The sequence below is a fragment of the Macaca nemestrina genome, chromosome 9 (genome assembly GCF_043159975.1).
Source record: "Macaca nemestrina isolate mMacNem1 chromosome 9, mMacNem.hap1, whole genome shotgun sequence".
Taxonomy (NCBI): domain Eukaryota; kingdom Metazoa; phylum Chordata; class Mammalia; order Primates; family Cercopithecidae; genus Macaca; species Macaca nemestrina.
In genome coordinates, this window is record NC_092133.1 from 93,020,118 (window position 1) to 93,045,720 (window position 25,603).

The window sequence follows — 25,603 nt, forward strand, 5'->3', positions numbered from 1 at the left end:
TAAAAATGTACCTGGAACAACTCAACCATTGCAAATTAAGTAACATACATCCAAATAACCCTGGGTCGGTTCAAAAAATAATAAAAAGGAAAATTAGAAAGTATTTTGAACTAACTTCAAATGAAAACGCAACACATTAGATATTGCAAAATGCATCTACAACAGCACTTAAATAAAAATTTTTGGTACGAATGTCTATATTAGAAGACTCTCAAATAAATAATTTTGACTTTTACCTTAAGAAACTAAAAAAAGAAGAAGAAGAAGAAAGTAAACTCAGTGGAAGCAGAGGACAGGAAATGATAAATATCTGTATTGGTTTGAATGTTTTTCTCCTTGCAATTTTCATACGCTAAAATCAAATCATAGAGATAGGAGTTTTTGGATGTAATTAGGTCACGAGGGCCAACCCTTCATAAATGGATTTAAGCTCTGATAGAAATAACCCCAGCAAGCCTCTTTAGCCTTTCTGCCATGTGAGGACACAGGGGAAAAGAATGTATCGATGAATCATGAAGTGGTACCTCTTCAGGCATCAAATCTGATGAGACCTTGATCTTGAAGTGTGCAGCTTCCAAAATTGTGAGAATTCAATTTATGTTGCTGATAAGCTCCCAACTATAGATTTTTAAAATAATAGGCAAAGAGAACTAAAACATCAGAGATGGAACTAATAAAACACAAAAATGATAGAAAACTTGAACAATACCAAACACTTTGAGAGGATCAATAAAAGCAAAAGTCTACCTAACCAAACTAGCTCTTGAAAAGAAAAAGCTACAAATTACCAACTTTGAAAATGAGTTAATGTGACATTATTTCAGATTCTACAGATACTTCAAAATACAAGGTAATAATATAAAATTTATGTGAATAAACATGACAACTTAGAAAAGATTGACAAATTCATTGAAATGTGAAAATTACCATCTGATATTTGACAAAACTGAAAAAAAGCAATGGGGAAAGAATTTCCTATTTAATAAATGGTGTTGAGAAAGCTGGTTGGTCATATGCAGAAAACTGAAACTCGACCCCTTCCTTACACCTTATACAAAAATTAACTCAAGACACATTAAAGACTAAAACATAAGATCTAAAACCATAAAAAGCCTAGAAGACAACCTAGGCAATACCATTCAGGACATAGGCATGGGCAAAGACTTCATGACTAAAACACTAAAAGCAATGGCAACAAAAGCCAACATTGACAAATGGGACTAAATTAACCTAAAGAGCTTCGGCACAGCAAAAGAAACTAGCATCAAAATGAACAAGCAACCTACAGAATGGGAGAAAATTTTTGCAATCTATCCATCTGACACAGGGCTAATATCCAGAATCTACAAGAACTTGAACAAATTTATGAGAAAAAAAGAAACAACCCCATCAAAAAGTGTGCAAAGGATATGAACAGATACTTCTCAAAAGAAGACATTCGTGCAGCCAAGAGACACATGAAAAAATGCTCATTATCACTGGTCATCATAAAAATGCAAATCAAAACCACAATGAGATGCCATCTCACGCCAGTTGAATGGTGATCATTAAAAAGTCAGGAAACAACAGATGCTGGAGAGGATATGGAGAAATAGGAACACTTTTACACTGTTGGTGGGAGTGAAAATTAGTTCAACCATTGTGGAAGACAGTGTGGCGATTCCTCAAGGATCTAGGACTAGAAATACCATTTGACCCAGCAATCCCATTACTGGTTATATATCCAAAGGATTATAAATCATTCTACTATAAAGACAAATGCACACGTATGTTTATTGGGGCACTATTCACAATAGCAAAGACTTGGAACCAACCCAAATGTCCATCAATGATAGACTGGATAAAGAAAATATGGCACATATAGACCACAAAACACTATGCAGCCATAAAACAGAATATGAATTCATGTCCTTTGCAGGGACATGTATGAAGCTAGAAACCATCATTCTCAGCAAACTAACACAAGAACAGAAAACCAAACACCACTTATTCTCACTCATAAGTGGAAGTTGAACAATGAGAACATATGGACACAGAGAGGGGAACATCACACACCAGGGCCTGTTGGGGGGTGAGGGGCTAGGGGAGGGGTAGCATTAGGAGAAATACCTAATGTAGATAATGGTTTGATGAGTACAGCAAACTACCATGGAATGTGTATACATATGTAACAAATCTGCACTTTCTGCACAGGTAACCTAGAACTTAAAGTATAATATAAGAAAATCTTTTTAACTAGGAATGACAGGATACTGATTCTGGCAAAGGTTCAGAGGAAATATTTACGGAAAAGATCAAACTCTATTTTGCCGAAATATAAATGATGTCAACAACAGGAAAATAAAATCTAGGCAGTAGTCAAAAAAATACAATATCTGAAGAAAAAATAGATAGCCTGCATTGCCCGAAATATATAAAAGATTAAGCTATAGTTAAAAATCTTCCTAGAGTGAAAAGTCCAGGCCAAGATTCCTACACTGGTGAGTTCTACCAAATATTTTAGAAAAAAAAAAGAGATATAATTTTAAACAAACTCTACCCCTAAAATTAAAAATTATGATATAGTTTGGATGTGTGTCCCCACCAAAACCTCCCATTGAAATGTAATCCCCAATGTTGAAAGTAAAGCTTCGTGAGAGGTGAATGCATCATGAGGAAAGATTTCTCACAATTTAGTACCATGCCTTTGGTGCTGTACTCATAATAGTGATTCTCATGAAAATTGGTCATTTAAATGTGCATGGCACCTCCCACCTCTCTCTCTTGCTCCTGCTCCAGCCATATGATGTGCAAGTTCTTCTTCAGGTTCCACCATAATTGTAAGCTTCCACAGGCCTCCCCAGAAGCAGAGCCCCATGTTATGCTTCCTGTACAACCTGTAGAACTGTGAGCCAATGAAACCTATTTCCTCATAAATTACCCAATCTCCTGTATTTATCTATAGCAATGCACAAATAGCTTAATACAGAGTACATTTCAATTCAGTGTATAATGCTAGCATTACTCTAAATCAAAACCAGATGATATTGTTACAAACAAGAGAACTGCCTTATGAACATGCATGCAAAAATTCAACCAATTTGTGAAGTAACAATGATAACCTTAGAAAGATGAGTGTATAAACTGTGCTATAGTCATACAATGGAATATTACTAAGGACTAAAAAGAGATGAACTATCAAGTATGAAAAGACTTAAATGCATATTTCCACAAATGACATTATCCAGAAACCAAAATTATGGATAGAGTAAAAAGATTAGTGGTTGCCAAAGGGTTGAGGAGCAAAGTTGTGTGTTGATACCCTGTGTTTTTTCAGCTTTCCGAACTTTTGGCTCATCTTTCTAATCTGAAAACAGAGCCACTTCTTCTATTTAAGTTTACTTTCACTTGCTTGAGACATGTTGTCACCCTGGAGGGTGTGACTTTAACATATACTGAGGAATGCAATTTGTTTCTGAGTGCTGCCAGGGGAGTCAGCCTCTGTATGATTCTTTTGGTTATATGTAAACTTAGTATGGTGGTTTTCCCAAATGCTAGTTCTCATGGCAGCATACTGGGCATGTGAGAAAGCCCTTGATTTGCTGCAGAAATGAGAAAGTGGAGGTCTCAAGAAGCCTATATCATTTTCCTATCCGCACTTGAGTCAGCAAATTTTGTAATGGGGTGTGCAGTGCAACCTCCCAGCCAACAAATGGTGACGGCAGGTTAGAATATACTGTGGCAGAAGCGCGTAAGAATATGCTTTGTCATTGTCTTACTGGTAAGAACTCTTTGTTCCCTCAGGTTATCGACAGGTCTGTGTAATGCCCAGTGCCCTGAATTCTGTACTCAGCTCCAGAAAGAAAGATGAAGCTGAACAAAAGTACACTGACAAGCTGGACTGGACTGACAAAACTAGCCTGAAGTTTGGATACCCTAATGAGGAGGACAAGCACCAGTCAAGACAAGGGTCTCAGGAAAAGCTCTTAGTGAATTGCAAAGAGGCTCCCAGAGGAAAGAGAAAACGCAGCATCAGTTCTATGTCCTGAGTGGTCATGAATGGCTCTGCTTCCTTATCAAAACCCTGACGTAAGACTTATAAAAAGCTTGTATGATTTTTTTTCTTCAAAAAAGCAGTCTCCTGTATTCCTCTCCCCGCAAAAAACACACTATGTCTGATAGTTGCCATTTACCCAGGTAAGTTTAGTTAAATATCAACCCTCATTTTCTTTCAGGAATTAATATTTTACTGTTACTTTCTTTGATTGACTCAGCAAGCTTTATGACTAGTTCATTTTCCAGGATAAATTATTCATCAATAAGATTCTTCAAAGATATGTATACTTTTATATCAATGAAATTTATGTCTAGTCATTTAAAGTTTAAAGATTAATGAAACTATTGTGTCAATGAATGATACAGACATGGACTTTAAAACATTTTATTGAATATATTTTTTAAAAAAATTATAATGATATAGTCTCTTTCTAATGCGCCAATGTATTAAGAAAGTACTTGGGAAATTTTGGATAAATATATCAGAAATTTATATAAAAATAATAGTCATAAGTGACCTAATTTTTCACAAGTTTAAAAAAAGTCTAGGTTCAAACTATATCAAAAATGTGCAGTCCCAGGTGACAAAAAGTAAATTTGTAACTATTTTCTTTATAAACAAAAACATTGAGTTTAAAATTTTTATGTGAAAAAGAAAAAAAAGCAAAAAACACACAAGGAAAATTTTACAAACCATTTCATCATCTAGAGCTCATTTATCACATGGCATCTATGAATCTCACACATGGCTAACATATACTAGTTATAAATTATGAGAGCTTCTGAACTACAAGATACACTTCAGAATCACTTATATCATTAAATTATAAACATTCATCATACTCTTTAATTTATCTTATAATTGAGAAGGTACACAGTTACAATAAGAGTTTAGCTGAATGTAAAACTGATGTCTCATTAACGAAAGTGTAATGAATTCATGAGCATGGATGTATATTAGGGAATAATAGTAAATAAAAATATTCATTTTTTTCCATACACATGTGGTGTAATTTTATGCCTACATTTTTGCAACCTGTCATTTATCCATCTGAATGTTTTTTCATCCCTTCATATAAGACGGCATATAAAACTCATAAAGAAAATAATGTATAAAAAACTTTCAGTATTGAAATATTTATTCAAAAACTTGATTGCTAAATATTAATTAGTTATAACCATTTTTATTTTGAAATCAGAATAATATTTATTTAAAAATCAGTTTTAGTATTCAAATAATAAATTTAGTTTTTGTTTCTAAAATTAGACTGATTTACCATGTTAGTCTCTAACAAATTTTTATTTTTTTATTTTTATTTTTTTTGAGATGGAGTCTCACTCTGTCACCCAGAGTGGAATGCAGTGGAGTGACCTCGGTTCACTGCAACCTCCACCCCCTGGGTTCAAGCGATTCTCCTGCCTTAGCCTCTTGAGTAGCTGGGATTACAGGCGTGTGCTACCACACCCAGCTAATTTTTTTTTTTTTTTTTTTTTGTATTTTTAGTAGAGACGGGGTTTCACCATGTTGGCCAGGCTGGTCTCGAACTGCTGACCCCAAGTGATCGGCCCACCTCAGCTTCCCAAAGTGCTGGGATTACAGGCATGAGCCACCGGGCCCAGTCATCTAACAGATTATTATGGAGCAGCAATTTTACTAAAAAAGTCAATGGATTCATATTCAAATTTATCTCACTTAAATAAATAATATCAACAAAACATGTCTCTATGAATCCTGAAAGTAATAGAAAAGAGTAATGAGTCACTGTGGTAGACGCCAAATCTAGTAATCCCTGCTTCTTCCAATACTGTCCAGAGCACACATAATCTAACCTTCTGGAGTGCAGACATTCCAAATGCATCTGAAATGAGTTCACTCAAGTTTCCTTCTCAGAAACTTCAAAATTACCTACTTAGCTTCTCCTCCCCTCCCCCTTCATGCCTCACAATTGCTATTCTTTAGCAAAAATAATCTCCAGATCTGTAGTTTTGATTCTTTCCCTTCAACACTTTTAAAAATAAATTTTCCTACCACTTTCTTTCTCTTGTTCGGAAGTAATATTGGGCATCTATAAATTCTGTTGTTGTTTTTTAACCTCTTTCTTCGCTTCTGACTAAAAACATACTGAGAAACAAAATCAAAATAATGCTTGCCCTTGACTCTGTTATGTCTTGACATTCTATCCAATTGCTCTTCTTCCAAATTACTTCAATGAAAACTCTATACCTTTGCTACTCAGTGCATGGTCCAAGAACCACCAGCATCAGCATCACCTGAGAATTTATTAAAATTGCACAACCTCAAGTCTATTGAATCAGAATGTGCATTGTTAACAAGATCTGTAGCTCATTTATTAAAGTATGAAAACTTCTGGACCATACTGAAAAAATATATACATGTGTGGCTGCCCATATATGCTTATATTCACCAATAATAGATGAAACATAGCTTCGCACAGTCAGGTAATTCCATCCCTAATGTCTTCCACAAGCGAGTAAGTAAAGATGGAAATTTTTTTTTTTTATTATTATACTTTAAGTTCTAGGGTACATGTGCACAACATGCAGATGTGTTACATATGTATACATGTGCCATGTTGGTGTGGTGCACCCATTAACTCATCATTTACATTATGTATTTTTATTAATGCTATCCCTCTCCGCTCCCTCCACCCCATGACAGGCCCTGTAGTGTGATGTTCCCCACCCTGTATCCAAGTGTTCTCATATTTCAATTCCCACTTATGGGTGAGAATATGCAGTGTTTGGTTTTCTGTCCTTGTGATAGTTTGCTCATAATGATGGTTTCCAGCTTCATCCATGTCCCTACAAAGGACATGAACTCATCCTTTTTATATGGTTGCATAGTATTCTATGATGTATATGTGCCACATTTTCTTAATTCAGTCTATCATTGATGGACATTTGGGTTGGTTCCAAGTCTTTGCTATTGTGAATAGTGCCCCAATAAACATACATGTGCATGTGTCTTTATAGTAGTAAGATTTATAATCCTTTGGATATATAACCAGTAATGGGATTGCTGGGTCAAATGGTATTTCTAGTCCTAGATCCTTGAGAAATCACCACACTGTTTTCCACAATGGTTGAACTAATTGACACTCCCACCAACAGTGTAAAAGTGTTCCTGTTTCTCCATATCCTCTCCAGCACCTGTTGTTTCCTGACTTTTTAATGATTACCATTCTAACTGGTGTGAGAAGGTATCTCACTGTGATTTTGATTTGCATTTCTCTGATGGCCAGTGATGATGAGCATTTTTCATGTGTCTGTTGGCTGCATAAATGTCTTCTTTTGAGAACTGTCTGTTCACATCTTTTGTCCACTTTTTGATGGGGTTGTTTGATTTTTTCTTGTAAACTTATTAAAGTTATTTGTAGATTCCAGATAGTAGCCCTTTGTCAGATGGGTAGATTGCAAAAATTTTCTCCCATTCTGTATGTTTCCTGTTCACTCTGATGGAAGCTTCTTTTGCTGTGCAGAAGCTCTTTAATTAGATCACATTTGTCCATTTTGGCTTTTGTTGCCATTGCTTTTGGTGTTTTAGTCATGAAGTCTTTGCCCATGCCTCTGTCCTGAATGGTATTGCCTAGGTTTTCTTCTGGGGTTTTTATAGTTTTAGGTCTAACATTTAAGTCTTTAATCCATCTGAAAATAATTTTTGTATAAGGTGTAAGGAAGGGATGCAGTTTCAGCTTTCTACATATAGCTAGCCAGTTTTCCCAGAACAATTTATTAAACAGGGAATCCTTCCCCATTTCTTGTTTTTGTCTGGTTCATCAAAAATCAGATGGTTGTAGATTTGTGGTGTTATTTCTGAGAGCTCTGTTCCTTTCCCTTGGTCTATATCTCTGTTTTGGTACCAAGACCATGCTGTTTTGGTTACTATAGCCTTGTAGTATAGTTTGAAGTCAGGTAGCGTGATGCCTCCAGCTTTGTTCTTTTGGCTTAGGATTGTCTTGGCAATGAGGGCTCTTTTTTGGTTCCATATGAACTTTAAAGTACTTTTTTCCAATTCTGTGAAGAAAGTCATTGGTAGCTTGATGGGGATGGCATAGAATCTAAAATTTTCCTTGGGCAGTATGGTCATTTTCATGATATTGATTCTTCCTATCCATGAGCATGGAATGTTGTTCCATTTGTTTGTGTCCCCTTTTTTCTGTTGAGCAGTGGTTTGTAGTTCTCCTTGAAGAGGTCCTTCACATCCCTTGTAAGTTGGATTCCTAGGCATTTTATTCTCTTTGAAGCAATTGTGAATGGGAGTTCACTCATGATTTGGCTCTCTGTTTGTCTGTTATCGGTGTATAGGAATTCTTGTGATTTTTGCACATTAATTGTATGTCCTGAGACTTTGCTGAAGTTGCTTATATCAGCTTAAGGAGATTTGGGGCTGAGATGATAGAGTTTTCTAAATACACAATCATGTCATCTGCAAACAGGGACAATCTGACTTCCTCTTTTTCTAATTGAATACCCTTAGTTTCTTTCTCCCGTCTGATTGCCCTGGCCAGAACTTCTAACACTATGTTGAATAGGAGTGGTGAGAGAGGGCATCCCTGTCTTGTGCCAGTTTTCAAAGGGAAAGCTTCAAGTTTTTGCCCATTCAATATGATATTGGCTATGAGTTTGTCATAAATAGCTCTTACTATTTTGAGATACGTCCCATCAGGACTTAGTTTATTTATTGAGAGATTTTAGCATGAAGTGCTGTTGAATTTTGTCAAAGGCCTTTTCTGCATCTATTGATATAATCATGTGGTTTTTGTCTTTGGTTCTGTTTATGTGATGCATTATGTTTATGCATTATGTTTATTGAAACAGCCTTGCATCTCAGGGATGAAGCCAACTTGATCATGGTGGATAAGCTTTTTGATATGCTGCTGGATTCAGTTTGCCAGTATTTGATTGAGGATTTTTGCATTGATGTTCATCAGGGATATTGGTCTAAAATTCTCTTTTTTGTTGTCTCTCTGCCAGACTTTGGTATCAGGATGATACTGGCTTCATAAAATGAGTAAGGGAGGATTCTCTCTTTTTCTATGATTGGAAGAGTTTCAGAAGGAATGGTTCCAGCTCTTCTTTGTACCTCTGGTAGAATTCGGCTGTGAATCCATCTGGTCCTGGACTTTTTTTTGGTTGGTAGGCTATTAATTATTGCCTCAATTTCAGAGCCTGTTATTGGTCTATTCAGGGATTTAACTTCTTCCTGGTTTAGTCTAGGGAGGGTGTGTGTGTCCAGGAATTTATCCATTTCTTCTAGATTTTCTAGTTTATTTGTGTAGAGGTGTTTATAGTGTTGTGTGATAGTAGTTTGTATTTCTGTGGGATTGGTGGTGATATCCCCTTTATCATTTTTTATTGTGTCTATTTGATTCTTCTCTCTTTTCTTCTTTATTAGTCTTGCTAGCCATCTATTTTGTTGATCTTTTCAAAAAACTAGCTCCTGGATTCATTGATTTTTGAAGGGTTTTTTGTATCTCTATCTCCTTCAGTTCTACTCTGTTCTTAGTTATTTCTTACCTTCTGCTACCTTTTGAATTTGTTTGCTCTTGCTTCTCTAGTTCATTAAATTGTGATGTTAGGGTGTCAATTTTAGGTCTTTCCTGCTTTCTCTTATGGGCATTTAGTGCTATAAATTTCCCTCTACACATTGCTTAAGTGTGGCCCAGAGATTCTGATATGTTGTGTCTTTGTTCTCATTGGTTTCAAACAACATCTTTATTTCTGCCTACATTTTGTTATGTACCCAGTAGTCACTCAGGGGCAGGTTGTTCAGTTTCCACGTAGTTGTGTGATTTTGAGTGAGTTTCTTAATCCTGAGTTCTAATTTGATTGCACTGTGATCTGAGAGACAGTTTGTTGTGATTTCTGTTCTTGTATATTTGCTGAGGAGTGCTTTACTTCCAACTATATGGTCAATTTTGGAATAAGTGTGATGTGGTACTGAGAAGAATGTATATTCTGCTGATTTGGGGTGGAGAGTTCTGTAGATGTCTATTGGGTCTGCTTGGTGCAGAGCCGAGTTCAAGTCCTGGATATCCTTTTTAACCTTCTGTCTCGTTGATCTGTCTAATATTGACACCGGGGTGTTAAAGTCTCCCATCATTATTTTGTGGGAGTCTAAGTCTCTTTGTAGGTCTCTATTGACTTGCCTTATGAATCTGGGTGCTCCTGTATTGGGTGCATATATATTTAGGATAGTTAGGTCTTCTTGTTGAATTGATCCCTTTACCATTATGTAATGGCCTTCTTTGTCTCTTTTGATCTTTGTTGGTTTAAAGTCTGCTGTGTCAGAGACTAGGATTGCAATCCCTGCTTTCTTTTTGTTTTCCATTTGCTTGGTAGATCTTTCTGCATCCCTTTATTTTGAGCCTATGTGTATCTCTGCACATGAGATGTGTCTCCTGAATACATCACACTGATGGGTCTTGACTCTTTATCAATTTGCCAGTCTGTGTCTTTTAATTGGAGCATTTAAGGTTAATATTGTTATGTGTGAATTTGATCCTGTCATTATGATGTTAGCTGGTTATTTTGCTTGTTAGTTGATGCAGTTTCTTCCTAGCATCGAGGGTCTTTGTAATTTGGCATGTTTTTGCAGTGGCTGGTACCTGTTTTTCATTTCCATGTTTAGTGTGTCCTTCAGGAGCTCTTGTAAGGCAGGACTGGTGGTGACAAAACCTCTCAGCATTTGTTTGTTTGTAAAGGATTTTATTTCTCCTTCACTTATGAAGCTTAGTTTAGCTGGATATGAAATTTCAGGTTGAAAATTCTTTTCTTTAAGAATGTTGAATATTGGCCCCCACTCTCTTCTGGCTTGTAGAGTTTCTTCTGAGAGCTCTGCTGTTAGTCTAATGGGCTTCCCTTTGTGGGTAACCCGACCTTTCTCTCTAGCTACCTTTAACATTTTTTCCTTCTTTGCAATCTTGGTGGATCTGACAATTACGTGTCTTGGGGTTGCTCTTCTCGAGGAGTATCTTTGTGGTGTTCTCTGTATTTCCTGAATTTGAATGTTGGCCTGTCTTTCTAGGTTGGGGAAGTTCTCCTCGATAATATCCTGCAGAGTGTTTTCCAACTTGGTTCCATTCTCCCTGTCAATTTCAGGTACACCAATCAAACGTTGATTTGGTCTTTTCACATAGTCCCATATTTCTTGAGGCTTTGTTTGTTTCTTTTTACTCTTTTTTCTTTAAACTTCTCTTCTCACTTCATTTCATTCATTTGATCTTCAATCACGGATACCCTTTCTTCCACTTGATCGAATCAGCTACTGAAGCTTGTGCATGTATCACGTACTTCTTGTGCCATGGTTTTTAGCTTGGGTGGAACATTTTTGCTGTAATTCTTTTACTAGTTTTTGTACTGAAAGCTTACTATATATTCTTCCCACCTTTCTAACCATACTCTTCCTCTATCTAAAGAGTTATTTTATCTTATGAACCTCCATTGTATACACCTGCTTCTTTTTCCCTCATTTCCTCCCTGTACTTTCTGTCTTCCTCATTCTTTATTCCCTCTTTTACATCTTTCCTCTTATTTCCTGAGATATCTCAGGTTTTAGAATATCTGGAATGTAAAGTAATAATTCAGTTCCTTTTTCGGCACTCACTATATACTCTGTTGCTGACACCTGACAAGATATGTAACTTATTACCATTTTAATTCGCTTTTTTTATACTACGCATTTAGTGCGTAATGTTCTGAGGCTATTACAGTATAACAGTCCTCAAATTTTTAGATAAACATACTGTCAAATGACTTCTAAATAAAAAGTGATTCTTACCCTTTAGTTTTCCATTTATATTCTTGACTTCTTCTTGATATGTAGCCTCAGGTAAACACGTGTAATTCTGTGCAGCACTTTCCGAAACACTCTGTTTGAAGTTCTATCAATAATGAATTGCAATTTTAAAATAATAATAATAATAATGAGTGACATCAAGATTTCCTAACATATTTCAAAACATACTCAGTTTCCTACTTTAAAGGCAATTTGGTTTAAGAATAGAAACCTATTGAAAACCAAAACATTTATATAAAGGACTTCACATATGCTCTCCAAATCAAGCTTATTTTCATTTTCATTTAGCTATTGAAACAGTTACTAAGCATGAAAACCCAAAAATAAAAACATATCCACAGAAAAAGTATTTACTCGTGTGCATATTTCAACAAGAAATTACATTCAAATTATCTAACTCTACTTTGTAGTCCTCAAGAAAAAAGAGAGGGCATTTAAAACAAAAGACAATCACCTGCTTCTTGCTATATAACATTGATAACATTAAACATTTAAAATATTCATAATTATAAATTTTTAGGGTTAAAATAAGACACTTTAAGGAAAGAAAACCTTCAGAGTATGAGATAGAATATTGTAAAAGCTTCTTTATTTAGGTAAACAAGAATTTGAAATAATCAAAAATTTTTGAGAAAATTTTTGATAACAGAAGAAATGCATGAATAAATTTAAAAGAAGAAAAACATTCTATTAAGTTTAAATGAAAAGAAACCAATATCATATAAAATATGCAACTCAATCTCAATTAAAACATAATTTCAGAAAACTATAGCAAGTCCTTCATAAAAACATAAGAACATTTATTCATAAAGCATTTATTATGTGCCAGGAACACATTTGCAAACTTTTTTACACCTTACAATAATGAAAATGATGATGATAATGTTTACCCCACTTTCCGCTTCCTAGTCTTTCCAGAATGGTAAGAGAAAAATTGTAAAGAAATGTGATCTGCTTTTTTTCTGCTCCAAATGTCTTTCACCTAGACATTCTTTTTGTTTGTTTGTTTGTTTGTTTGTTTGTTTTTGGAGATTTCTCCTTTTTTTTTTTTTTCTTTTTTTTATTATACTTTAAGTTCTAGGGTACATGTGCACAATGTGCAGGTTTGTTACATATGTATACTTGTGCCATGTTGGTGTGCTGTACCCATCAACTCGTCAGCACCCATCAACTCGTCATTTACATCAGGTACAACTCCCAATGCCATCCCTCCCCCCATTCCCTACCCCCTACCCATAATAGGCCCCAGTGTGTGATGTTCCCCTTCCAGAGTCCAAGTAATCTGATTGTTCAATTCCCACCTATGAGTGAGAACATGAGGTGTTTGGTTTTCTGTTCTTGCAATTGTTTGCTGAGAATGATGGTTTCCAGCTGCATCCATGTCCCTACAAAGGACATGAACTCATCCTTTTATATGGCTGCATAGTATTCCATGGTGTATATGTGCCACATTTTCTTAATCCAGTCTGTCACTGATGGACATTTGGGTTGATTCCAAGTCTTTGCTATTGTGAATAGTGCCGCAATAAACATACGTGTTCATGTGTCTTTATAGCAGCATGATTTATAATCCTTTGGGTATATACATGTCATCCTACCTCTCATGCTTGTTATGGGAGCTTGACTGACAGTCTCAAAGAAATCTCTGACTACAGAATTTGACTGCCACCCCCATTCCCATTCTAAGTGTAAACTTCTTCAATTTTATCTAACCTAACACTATCTGTCTTTATATAGAGATCACTTATATTTACTTGTAAGTGTTGTTAACTTGCTTTTCTATTCCTACCACTTTGACATAAGTCCTCATCCTGTGTATTCAGGTCTCACTGCTTAGCACACTTATGCTATTCAGGAAGCACATTATTAATAGTCAAAGCATTTAAAATCTCATCAGAGAGGTCTAATTTGCTAAATTCTTAGCAAGTTTAGAAAATAGTATTAGTAGCCTGCTGATACTTAACATACCCATACACTAAACTAGAAATCCACATGTCTGTTGTATTCCCCCATTATTTTTCTGACAATACTGCCTTCATGTTTAGAAAAAGTACCCTTGATATTTATTAAGCCACTGAATACCACTGTCATCATTATCTTACATTTGTATACACATTTTTCAGTTTGCAAAATATTTTCACTTTTATTACAACATTGCTCAATTAAACATATCTAAGAGGTAGATATTAGCACTAATTCAATGAACAAGGCCACTGACATTTGAATACATTAAATAATTTTCTCCAAGGTTACATAACTAGTAAGTAACAGAACCAGAATACTGACTGGTTTTTTGACTTCTACTCATGATTGTTACTGCTATAAAGCAGCTACTTCTAACAACTAGTGGGGCCCTTTCCACCTCTTTGCACAGCTGTGATCTCAGAATACAGATATTTATGTGGTTGAAAGCATGGCTGCCACAAAATAACTCAAATAGTTCTATTTGTGAAAATAATGTTCACTCTTTAAAACACTACTCAACCAAATTGTTTTTACTGTAGTTTCTCAGGTTTCCTATTTTTCTTGCTTTTCCTTTGCCCAAAATATTCCTTAAGATCTGCACTGTGCAATCCAAATATAGCAATACTTTCAAGCACCAGGCATTATCCTTTCAAGTTCCAAGATACACAAAACTATTTTACCTTTTTCCTCTGAATCCAGATATACCAGAGAATCATAAATTTGCTCACAGGTGGACCCCTGAACTGAAATTCTTCAGTTTTTAGACAACTGTAGATTCAGAACCCAAATAAATTCCTAGAATTCTAAGATGTATTTTCACACTATATTACACTACCTTCTTAAACTTAATCCTGAAAATACGTGAAATTGCACTATGAAGCAGTAATCTACTTAGCAAATAATAACTGCTTAGTATTTTCTGAAAAATATCAGAAATTACTGAAGGACAATATGCAGAGGTAAAACAATAAAGTCAAAGTCTCTACTTTCAAGTTTCAACATCACTCAATATTTATATTTAAATAATAATAAAAACAAAATTACAAAATACCTTAGAACTCCAACGTGATTCTGCATATGTTTCTTTTCCTGATTTTAATGTCAACATATTATCTATCAAATATTAATCACAGATATATTAATGAGAATATTTACTATGATATATTTTAAAAGAGTATACAAATCTATTTTTTTCATGAATCTGTGGTGTTTCTTATTCAACCTGTACATACTTTTTTCAGATTATTCCCACAACTTTTATGGTCAACCTAACAGAATTGCAAACTAAAATATTGTATTCATTAGAATAGAAAAAAATAGAAATTTGGCTAACTTGTATAAATTATTTCTTCAAAAAGGCACTAATGTGTTCTTCTTCCCAGAAACACAGTATGTCCTATGCTTGAAATTTAATGAGATAACTTTAATTATATGTTATCTTTTTTCTATTTTTTAGCATTACTTAGTTTGATTGACTCAGCAATCTGTTATTCAAATGAAATTATCAATAAATAAGACTCTTGAGAAATATAAATTTTTTATGTTAACAAACTTTATGTCTAACAATTTTAAGTTTCAACATGTATGACAGTATATTTTGTGTATGTGTAATAAATAAATAAGCTTAAAAAGCTTTTATTGCATATACATTAAATTTTAAAACTCCTTTAGTTATTTTGAGACAGTCTTTCCTTAATTCAATATCTTCAGAATCAACTTGTGATGCCTTAGAGAATATTAGAAATCTATATAAAAATAATTGCTTTAAGTAACCTAATTTTTCCCTAAAAAAGAATTAAATCAATGTCTACACATTAGTAAACTACTGTTTCCACATTTAATAGAATTAAATCATGATCTACACAAGATCCAAGGAGTACTGAGAGTCATGAGACAGAATACACACACACACACACATATATATCCAGTTTTCTTTATAAACAAAATTTTCAAATTTGAACTATTTAAGACAGGTTGAAGAAAAAAGCAAACATGCCTAACAAAAACTTTAAGGATGATTTCATCATTACGGGTCAACTGATTATTTGACATTCATGAACTAAAAGTCTGATTTTTAAAACTGGTCTTAAATTCTGATCAGAATATCCCTGGAGTTCAAGTTTCCTCCAGGGAATCCAAGAGGTCAAATCATACTTTTGCTGTTGACCATGATCATTTGCGTTTATTTAGAAGTGTATACTGGAATGTTTCAGAGACAAACTGTGTTGTAACACCATAGCTCTAATAATTTTTAACTCATAGTTCTAATTGCCATCGGAATATATATGATTATGCATGCTTATATCTTAAATACTATACTTTTAATTTTTAATATATTAAAAATAAAATATAAAGCCAACTTAAAAGGCTTATCAAAATCTGAATTTGTTTTTATTTTTATGTATTTTATCAGCATAAAACCGTTTAATTAATTGTGGTACAGTCATATCATAGAATATGAAAATCACGGAGCCATAAGACAGAAAACAAACAAAAAACAGAAATAATGTTCCGTTTTCTTTGTAAACAAATTTTTCAAATATTAACTATTTAACATAGTTCAAAGAGAAAAGCAAACACGCACAACTGAAGCTTTAAATATCATTTTAATATTAAGGGTACATTTATAATTTGACATGCATGAACTATATATTTGGTTTTCAAATGTGCTTTTAAGTTGTGAGATGAGCATCCCTAAAGTTCAAATTTCACGTAGAGAATCCAAAACTCAAATCATACTTTTGTTATCGACTATTTTCAAACTCATTTTTAGAAGTGTATACTGCACTGTTTCGGGGAAATAATGTGTTACAACAGCATAGCTGTAATGGTTCATAGGTCACACTTTTCATTTTTATTAAAATAGATGATTGTGCATGGTTATACTTGAAATTCTTTAGTTTTAATTTCTAATATATCAAAAATCAGTAGATAAAACCAACTTAAATAAGACTGAAATTTGCATTTGCTTTTATTTTTTGCATAAACAAACTTTAGTTCTGGTGCAGTTATATAACGGAATTTATATAAAGAATGCAATAAAAACAAAACCAGAGCTAGTTCTGTCTATTATGGATGGATCTTACAATATAATGCTGATAAAATAAAGAATGTTACAGAAAATTACACACAATGTACAATTATTTACATATTAGAAGTTAAAAACAAATTCTACGTATTATCTATGACTGTGTACATATGTTGTATAATGTTTAAGCATGTATAGGAATAATTTTTTAAAAACTAGTTTAGACAATTGTTTACCTCTAAACAATGAAAAGACACTAAAGCCAAATGCTTCAGAATCACAGTTTTACAAATATAATTATAAAGAAATGATTACTTCTCCCATTTTTAAAAACTAGGGGTACCACACACAAACACACATACACATGCACACAGGCACAAACATGCACACCACACACACACACACATACACACGCACAGAGTAAGCTAAATCAGAATAACTGATTTCCTTAGGATGCTTCAAATGACTACATCCACATGAGGTAACCAATGTTAAAACACAATTGGCATGTCAAAAAGTGAAGCTTTCTCTGCAGTAAAGGGTAGAATTTGAATCAAGTTTTGAACAGGAAAAATATTAGAGTTTAAAAATTCATCTTCTTGAATCTTTAAGTCATACAGACATTCCCAATACAAAACATTACAGTATCAGAACATAAAAATAGAAACACCTGAAATTAAAGCTAATTTTTAAAAAAACTAATTAAAATTCATGTTCTTGTAAATAATCAGTTTTTCAAACGTGGATACCACTATGGACATTATTAACTCAAATATTTCCATAATATTTGAAAAATAAATATTGGGGAGATGAGACTATTAATATGTCAACTATTGAAATATTCATTTTAATATAGTTGAACTGTAAAATTACCTGCTCTCAATGTTTGTTTATTCCTCCTTTCTAAAGCTTTATTTGGAACAGAGTTTTGCATTTCAACAGCAGGCTAAATGGGTTTAGAAGAAAAATGATTAATAACGAATGTATACTTCACAAAATACATAGTTAATAAATAATTCAAGATAAAATTATAAAACTCAATACCTCAAAGTCAGAAGGCTTTTCAGTAGACTCTAAAGCAAAAGAGATTTGTTATCAGTCATAGGTAAATATAACAAAACCAACCACAAATGAACCCAGTGATAGTATCTAACTGAGTCCTCTTGCTCAGCTTTGAGAATGATTCCTTTAGGTTTAGGAGATTTTCTTTTGTTTGTTTCTTTAGGACACTCACATGACAGAAATACACTGAAGAAACTAGGAATCTATGGTTCATCAAACATGCACTTAAGACTTCAAAAGTGAGAATGTGTTTTGCATGCAAAATGTGTTGATATTAATATGTATATGCTGAGTGATGAAAGCATAAATGATCTTTGATCAGAGGAGCAAATCATGACCCTGAAAAAATAAATGTCAAAGCTGAACATAGAATCCTACACCATATGTTTAATGAAATACATTAGAATAATTTATATCATTACATTCATCATGTTCTTTAATTTGTCCTTCAATTGAGACGGTACACCGTTATGATGAGAGTTCAGCTGAATGCAGAACTGACATCTCATCACTGAACGTGTTACAAATTGATCAGCTTGGATATTTACTTAGGGGATAATACTAAATAAAATATTCATTGTTTTCCATATCCATGTGGTGTAATCATATGCCTACATTTCTGTATCCTCTAGTTTATCCTCAGAAATTTTCTTGATTCACTCATGTAAAAAATATATACAAAATTCATTTAAAAGTTTGTTTAATGAGCTTTCAATATTGGCATGTTTATTTGAAAATTTATGGCAACATACTTATTACATACAAATAATATTTTATATTTTTAAATCAGGAAAATACTTATTTAAAAAAAATTTTAGAATTCAGGTAGTAAATTCAGTATTTTTTTGTTTCTAAAAATTAGTCTGCTTTATTAAGTGTCTAATGGATTTTTATAGAACAACAATGTTACCAAAACAATTTGCTTCATTAAAAATAAAGCCAATGCTCTTAGATTCAAATATTTCTCATTTGAATAGCTAATATCAACAAAATATATACCTTTTATGCTGATAGTAATAGAGAAAACTAAAAAGTCACCATAGTTTACTCCAATTCTAGTAATCCTCCACTTCCGGTAGTCTCTGGAGTACCCAAAATCTAATCTGGAGTGCAAATATTGTAAATGCATCTGAAGTGAATTCACTCAAATTTCCTATTCAGAAACTCCAAAGTTGCCTGGCTATCTTCTTTCTTGCCCCATTTCCTGCCTCACAATCCCTCTTCCTTAGCCAAAATAATGTCCACATCTGTGGTCTTCATTTTTCCCATTCAACATCTTTTAAAATCAATTTTCCCAACACTTTCTTTCTCTTTGATTAGGAATAGTATCTGACACCTGTAATTATTATTTCTTTACCTCTTTTTCCCCTCTGACCAGAAACAGATGCAGAAATAAAAGCAATATAATGCTTTTCCTTGACCCTGTTATGTCTTGATCTTCTATCCAATTGCCCTTCTTCCAGATTTTTCCAAAGGAAAGGCTATTCTCTTGCTACTTAAGAGTGAGGTCCAAGGACCACCAGCAACGGCATCACCTGAGAACTTATTTAAAATGCCAGAATCCCAAGTCTGCTGAATCACAATGTGCACTGTTAAAAAGGTATTCAGCTGATTTTATAAAGTGTGAAAACTTCTGGTCTATACTGAGTGTATATGACAAATTATATACACGCATGGCTGTGCCAATATGCTTATATTCACCTATTGCAGATAAAACACAACTTTCTATGGTCAGTTGCTTCCATCCCTAATGCCTTCCCACCAGTGAGAAAGACAGGAGTGACAACATGTTTGCTGTAATTCCCTGGCAACTTTTGGTAATGGAAGGTCACTTTTTATTCTTCCCAGCTTTCTAATCATGCTCTATCTTTCTCTAAAGAATTATTTTATTTTACCATTCTCCATTATATAAACCTGCTTCTTGTTCCCTCATGTACTCCCTGTCTTCCTTGGTCTTCATTCCCTCTTTTACTCCTTTCTTCAGGTATATTGAATTTAAACTAATAATTCAGCTCTTTTTTTGGCACTCTCAATATAATCTGTTGCTAACACCTGAGAAGACATGTAACTTTCACTCCTTTTGTCCTTCCATGCTACGCATTTAAAACATAATTTTCTTTGGCTGTCAGAGTATATCAGTCCTCATGCTTTTAGACAAATAATTGGTCAAATGATGTTTTAAATAAAAAATGGTTCTTACCTTCTATTTTGCCATTTATTGTCTTTATTTCTTTTTGATATGTAGCCTCAGTTAAACACACATAATTCTGTGTGTCACTCACAGAGATAATCTGTTAAAGATAATATTAATAAATAATTTCTTTTTTTTTACTATTTTTTTTGTTTTGTTTTTTCTGAGACAAAGCCTCACAGGGTTGCCCAGTGGTATGATCTAGGCTCACTGCAACTTCCGGCTCCCAAGACCAAGTGATTCTTCTGCCTCACCGTCATGAATAGCTGGGATGACAGGCATTAGCCACCACACCTGGCTAAATTTTTGTATTTTTAATAGAGACAGGATTTCACCATGTTGGCTAGGGTGGTCTCAAACACCTGACTTTAAGTGATCCACCCACCTTGCCCTACCAAAATACTGGGATTACAGGTGTGAGACACCATAGCCTGCCTCAATAAATAATTTCAATTTAAAAATAATAATAACAAGCATCATATTTTTCATTTAAAATCTTTTTTAAAACAAAATTTTTTACTCTAAAGGTAATTAGATTTAAGGCTGTTCACATATTGAAAACCAAAACATTCAAGAGAAAACCTCAAATACGCTCTGTATATCATGCTTATCTTTTATCTTCATGTGACTACTGACTGGGTTACTGAGCAAAGAAAATAAATCATATTCCCAAAAAAATTCAATCGTGTGCATATTTCAAAAGGAATTAAATTCAAAGTATCTGCCTTACACTGTAGTCCTTGCAAAAAATAACAGGGCATTTCAAACAAAATACAACACAATTACTCATTTGACATATGCATAATTACAGATTTTTTTGTTAAAAATTATGCACGGCATGAAGAGAATTTTCAGAGTATGTCATGCAGAGTAGGAATAGAATTCTGTAAAAGCTGTTTCACTTAGGAAAACAAAGACTTAAGATAATAAGAATAAATTTTACAAGTTTTTTGCTGATAAAGAACTGCGTGAATAAAAGATTCATAAGGAAAACATATTTTTGTTATTTTTAAATGAAAGCAAACAATCATTAAAGTGTGCAATTCATTCTTAAGACATAACTTCAAAAAAGTAGAGCAAGCCTTCATAAAGAGAGAAATATAAAAGCATGTATTCATGAAACATCTAACATGTGCCAGACACGTATTTGCAGATTTTTCTTCACCTTAGAATAATGAGGATGATGATGGTGGTGGTGGTTACCCCACTTTCTACTTTCTAGTCGTTCTAGGTTGTTAAGAACAAAATGATGAACAAATATGTTCCACTGTTCTCTCTGTTCCGAATGTTTTGCTCCTAAACTTTCATATGGCCTAGTCTTCATCTTCGAGATGGAGATTAAATGGCAGTCTCAGACAGATCTACTCTGACCATAGAATTCCACTGCCACTCCCATACCCGTGCTAATTATAAAGTTCTTCAATTTTCTCTAACCAAACATTCTCTGTTTTGTTTTTAAGAAAAATTTATAATGACTTATAAGTGTTTTTTTGTTGTTGTTTTTGGTTTTTTTTGTTTTGTTTTTGTTTTTGAGATGGAGTCTTTCAAGTCCCAGGCATTATCGTTTTAAGTTCCAAGTTGAGCAAGACTAAGACTACACTTTAAACTCTTTCTCTCTGAATCCAATTAGAGCCTTTGTACATCTAGATATACACAGAATTATGTATTTGCCCATAAATGAACACAGAGAAATTATTTAGTTTTTAGACAAACTCAACTTCAGAACTCAAATAGATTCCTAGTGCCTTCTAAGTCTTATTTTCTTTTGCACTATTCTACATTGGCTTCAAAATTAATCCTGCAAATTAGCAGAATTGCACTATGCAGCTATTATCTACTTGGCACATGATTATAAAGTATGTTCTGATAAATGTCAGAAAATAAATGCTTTCTCTCTTTTTTTTTTTTTTTTTTTTTTTTTTGCTTTTCTTTGAGATGGATTCTCACTCTGTCACCCAGGCTGGAGTGCAGTGGTGCAATCTTGGCTCACTTCAAGCTCCACCTCCTGAGTTCACACCATTCTCCTGCCTCAGCCTCCCGAGTAGCTGAGACTACAGGCACGCACCACCAAACCCGGCTAATTTTTTTATGTTTTTAGTAGAGACAGTTTCACCATGTTAGCCAGGATGGTCTCAATCTCCTGATCTCATGATCACCCACCTTATGGACACATGCAGAGGTAAGAGTATAAAGTCAAATCATCTTTTTATGTTTTAAGATTACTCATTACTTAAGTTTTAAAAAAGCAACAACAACAACAATACACATACCTCAGAATCTGAAGATTCTGTATATTCTTTTTGTCTTGATTCTGATGTGGGTATCTTATCTACAAAATGTTATTCACAGACACATATATGAGAACATTTATTGCTGTAAATTGTAATACCATATACAAATCTATTGCCATTTATGAGTATTTCAAAAACAAAACTAACAGCAAAAATAGAATTTCAGAATTGAAGCAGGTTCAGTAAAAAGAATTGATAGCATGAAGAAAGATATCAGAAAATATTTTTTTAAATAGCCATTGTATTTTGGTCTATAAAATTGTTTTGTAAATAATAGCACTTAAGCATAGAAAGATTTTCAGAGATATTCACTAATGTACCACTTCTATTATTTTGGTATAAAAATAAAATTGTCATTACTTGTTCGATCTTCTGGAGCTTGTTCAATAATGCCAATATCATTTTCTTGTTGTCCAGTTACTGTCTTTGTTGCTTCCTCCTATTACAAACAATAAACAAAAGCAACAACAACAACAAAAAACTTCAGGAAAAAAATGTGTTTATTCACTCACACAATTTATCAGTAAGACAAAAGAGAACAACAAGAAAAAACATACACTATATCTATCAAATCATAGGCACAATCCTGGGAGAAGCAGAAAATATACATGGAAGACAGGTTCTGGCCTATATTCAAGAAATGGTAGAGATATGTGAAAACAAAAAAAGAACAGAAAAGTATAATTCACCAGTTCTACAATTTAAGTCAATAAAATGCATAAAAGTACAAAGGAGAGAACAATGAGTTTTACCTGAAAAGCAGAGAAAATGCCGCCATAATGGGGCCGTATTTGGAAGGACAGGCAAAGTGCAGAGTCAGGATACAAAGAGTCTAGGTACAACAGCATGTGCAAAATAATAAGGCATGAAACAACATGGCAACTGAGGGATGCCAAAGTGATGTGGTAAAACTGGAACACAGTCAGAGCAAATGAGTTGAAGAGACAAAAAATGGGACCAAACCATGTAACATATGTGTCACGCTAGAATGTGAACTTAACCCTTCAGGTAATGGGTATCCGCTCAATATGCAGATGAGTTACATCATTACAAATATATTTTAGAAAGGTGACCCTTCCAGTGATGTAAAGATAGATGAACATGGGGAGATGGGGCAAAACTAGAAAGGAGTACTTCAAAATTATAGGTAGATGGTTAATTATGGTAATAAGATACGGAAAATTATAAGAAGGTAGATAATACAAATTTTGGTGTGTGACTGGCTTGGTGACCTGGAGGAGGGTTGAAGTGCAGGATGTGGGGGACAGTTGAAATGCAGGTTGAAGTGTTTGAGCAGTTCATGGCTACTTCCTAGATGTTATTTACTAGGATGGGGAAACCAGATGACTGAGTAGATTACAAAGAGTCAGAAAAGAGGCGGGAAAAGAATTAAAAAAAAAGATGCTTTCAGTTTGAGACCTCTAAGATTTGAGGCATCTAAGGGGCTTGGAAGAAAGATCTGGATAAATACATTTGGAGTATGAGTAGATGACCTACATGAGGAAAATTACATAGTGATAAGAAAATAAATATTTATAAGATAGACTAAATGGGTAGAATTAAGCAACACAAATCTATGCAGACTGTTGAAATTTTGGAAATGAAATTAAAGGAGAGAGAAAAACGTGGGATTAAGTTTCTAAGTTACATATTTCCAAATTTGTTCCAAGAATATAATTTTATTGATATAGGTAAATATTTCTGAAATATTATTGCAATAGGCATCTTTGAATTGAATGAAAACATTTAAATCTACAACAACAAGATTCTGTAAAACTACTTTTATAAAAACCTTGAAATTTTTAATTGTGCAAGACAAATGCTTACCTATAGAATTATGAGGCATTTTTAAGTACTACTATAAAGTGAGATAGAAATGTGAAACCCCGCTTTAAAATTCACATGCTTTTCTTATGTTCCTGTAAACAATATAATACTAACTCGAATTGCCTATTTACACCATATAGGATGACAGTTTAAAATTGGAGAAAAGATCTCACATAAAGAAAATTAAGCAATAATTATTCGAGTTGAATATTTAATAGTTTATATATATATCTATGATTGTCAAGCAGGATTCAGTATTCACAGGTGAAGAAAGAAACTAAAAACTTCAAGTCAACAGGATTCCTGAGTTTTAGAAACAAACAAATATATGTGCAAGGTTTAATAATTATGAAGACTAAAGTTAATAAGGCTTCCTGGAAATAATATAAAATATCTCCAATGTAAGAGATATATTTAAAAGTAAAAAGTGGGGGGGCAGAGCAAGATGGCTGAATTGGAAGAGCTCCAGTCTCTAGCTCCCAGTGCCAGTGACACAGAAGACAGGTGATTTCTGCATTTTCAACTGAGGTACTGGGTTCATCTTACTAGGGACTGCCAGACAATCGGTGCTAGTCAGCTGCTGCAGCCCAACCAGCGAGAGCTGAAGCAGGGCAAGGCATCGCCTCAACTGGGAAGCGCAAGGGGGAAGGGAATCCATTTTCCTAGCCAGGGGAACTGAGACACACAACACCTGGAAAATCGGGTAACTCCCACCCCAATACTGCGCTTTACCAAGGGTCTTAGAAAACGGGCACACCAGGAGACTATATCCCACTCCTGGTCTAGAGGTTCCACGCCCACGGAGCCTCCCTCATTGCTAGCACAGCAGTCTGCAATCTAACTGCAAGGCAGCAGCCAGGCTGGGGGAGGGGCGTCCGCCATTGCTGAGGCTTAAGTAGGCAAACAAAGCCGCTGGGAAGCTCAAACTGAGTGGAACTCACAGCAGCTCAAAGAAGCCTGCCTGTCTCTGTAGACTCCACCTCTGGGGACAGGACACAGCTAAACAACAAGAACAAAAGCAGCAGAAACCTCTGCAGACCCAAACGACTCTGTCTGACAGCTTTGAAGAGAGCAGTGGATCTCCCAACGTGGAGGTTGAGATCTGAGAATGGACAGACTGCCTGCTCAAGTGGGTCCCTGACCCCTGAGTAGTCTAACTGGGAGACATGCCCACTAGGGGCAGACCAACACCCCACACCTCACAGGGTGGAGTACACCCCAGAGAGGAAGCTTCCAAAGCAAGAATCAGACAGGTACACTCACTGTTCAGCAATATTCTATCTTCTGCAGCCTCTGCTGCTGATACCCAGGCAAACAGGGTCTGGAGTGGACCTCAAGCAATCTCCAACAGACCTACAGCTGAGAGTCCTGACTGTTAGAAGGAA

At 34.4% G+C, this 25,603-nt stretch overlaps 1 protein-coding gene across 1 annotated transcript in view; it reads right to left on the reverse strand.

The window, feature by feature from the left end:
• LOC105470745 (ankyrin repeat domain-containing protein 30B-like) overlaps window positions 1-25,603 on the reverse strand; it is a 135,891-nt gene that overhangs the window by 18,674 nt on the left and 91,614 nt on the right. The window contains exons 33-39 of the mRNA XM_071068728.1: window positions 22,752-22,830; window positions 22,371-22,429; window positions 20,110-20,200; window positions 17,892-17,920; window positions 17,721-17,793; window positions 14,871-14,932; window positions 11,837-11,939 (exon numbers count right to left, since the gene is read on the reverse strand). Of these exons, the coding sequence (XP_070924829.1) occupies window positions 11,837-11,939; window positions 14,871-14,932; window positions 17,721-17,793; window positions 17,892-17,920; window positions 20,110-20,200; window positions 22,371-22,429; window positions 22,752-22,830 (496 nt within the window). The remainder of the gene's footprint in view (window positions 1-11,836; window positions 11,940-14,870; window positions 14,933-17,720; window positions 17,794-17,891; window positions 17,921-20,109; window positions 20,201-22,370; window positions 22,430-22,751; window positions 22,831-25,603) is intronic.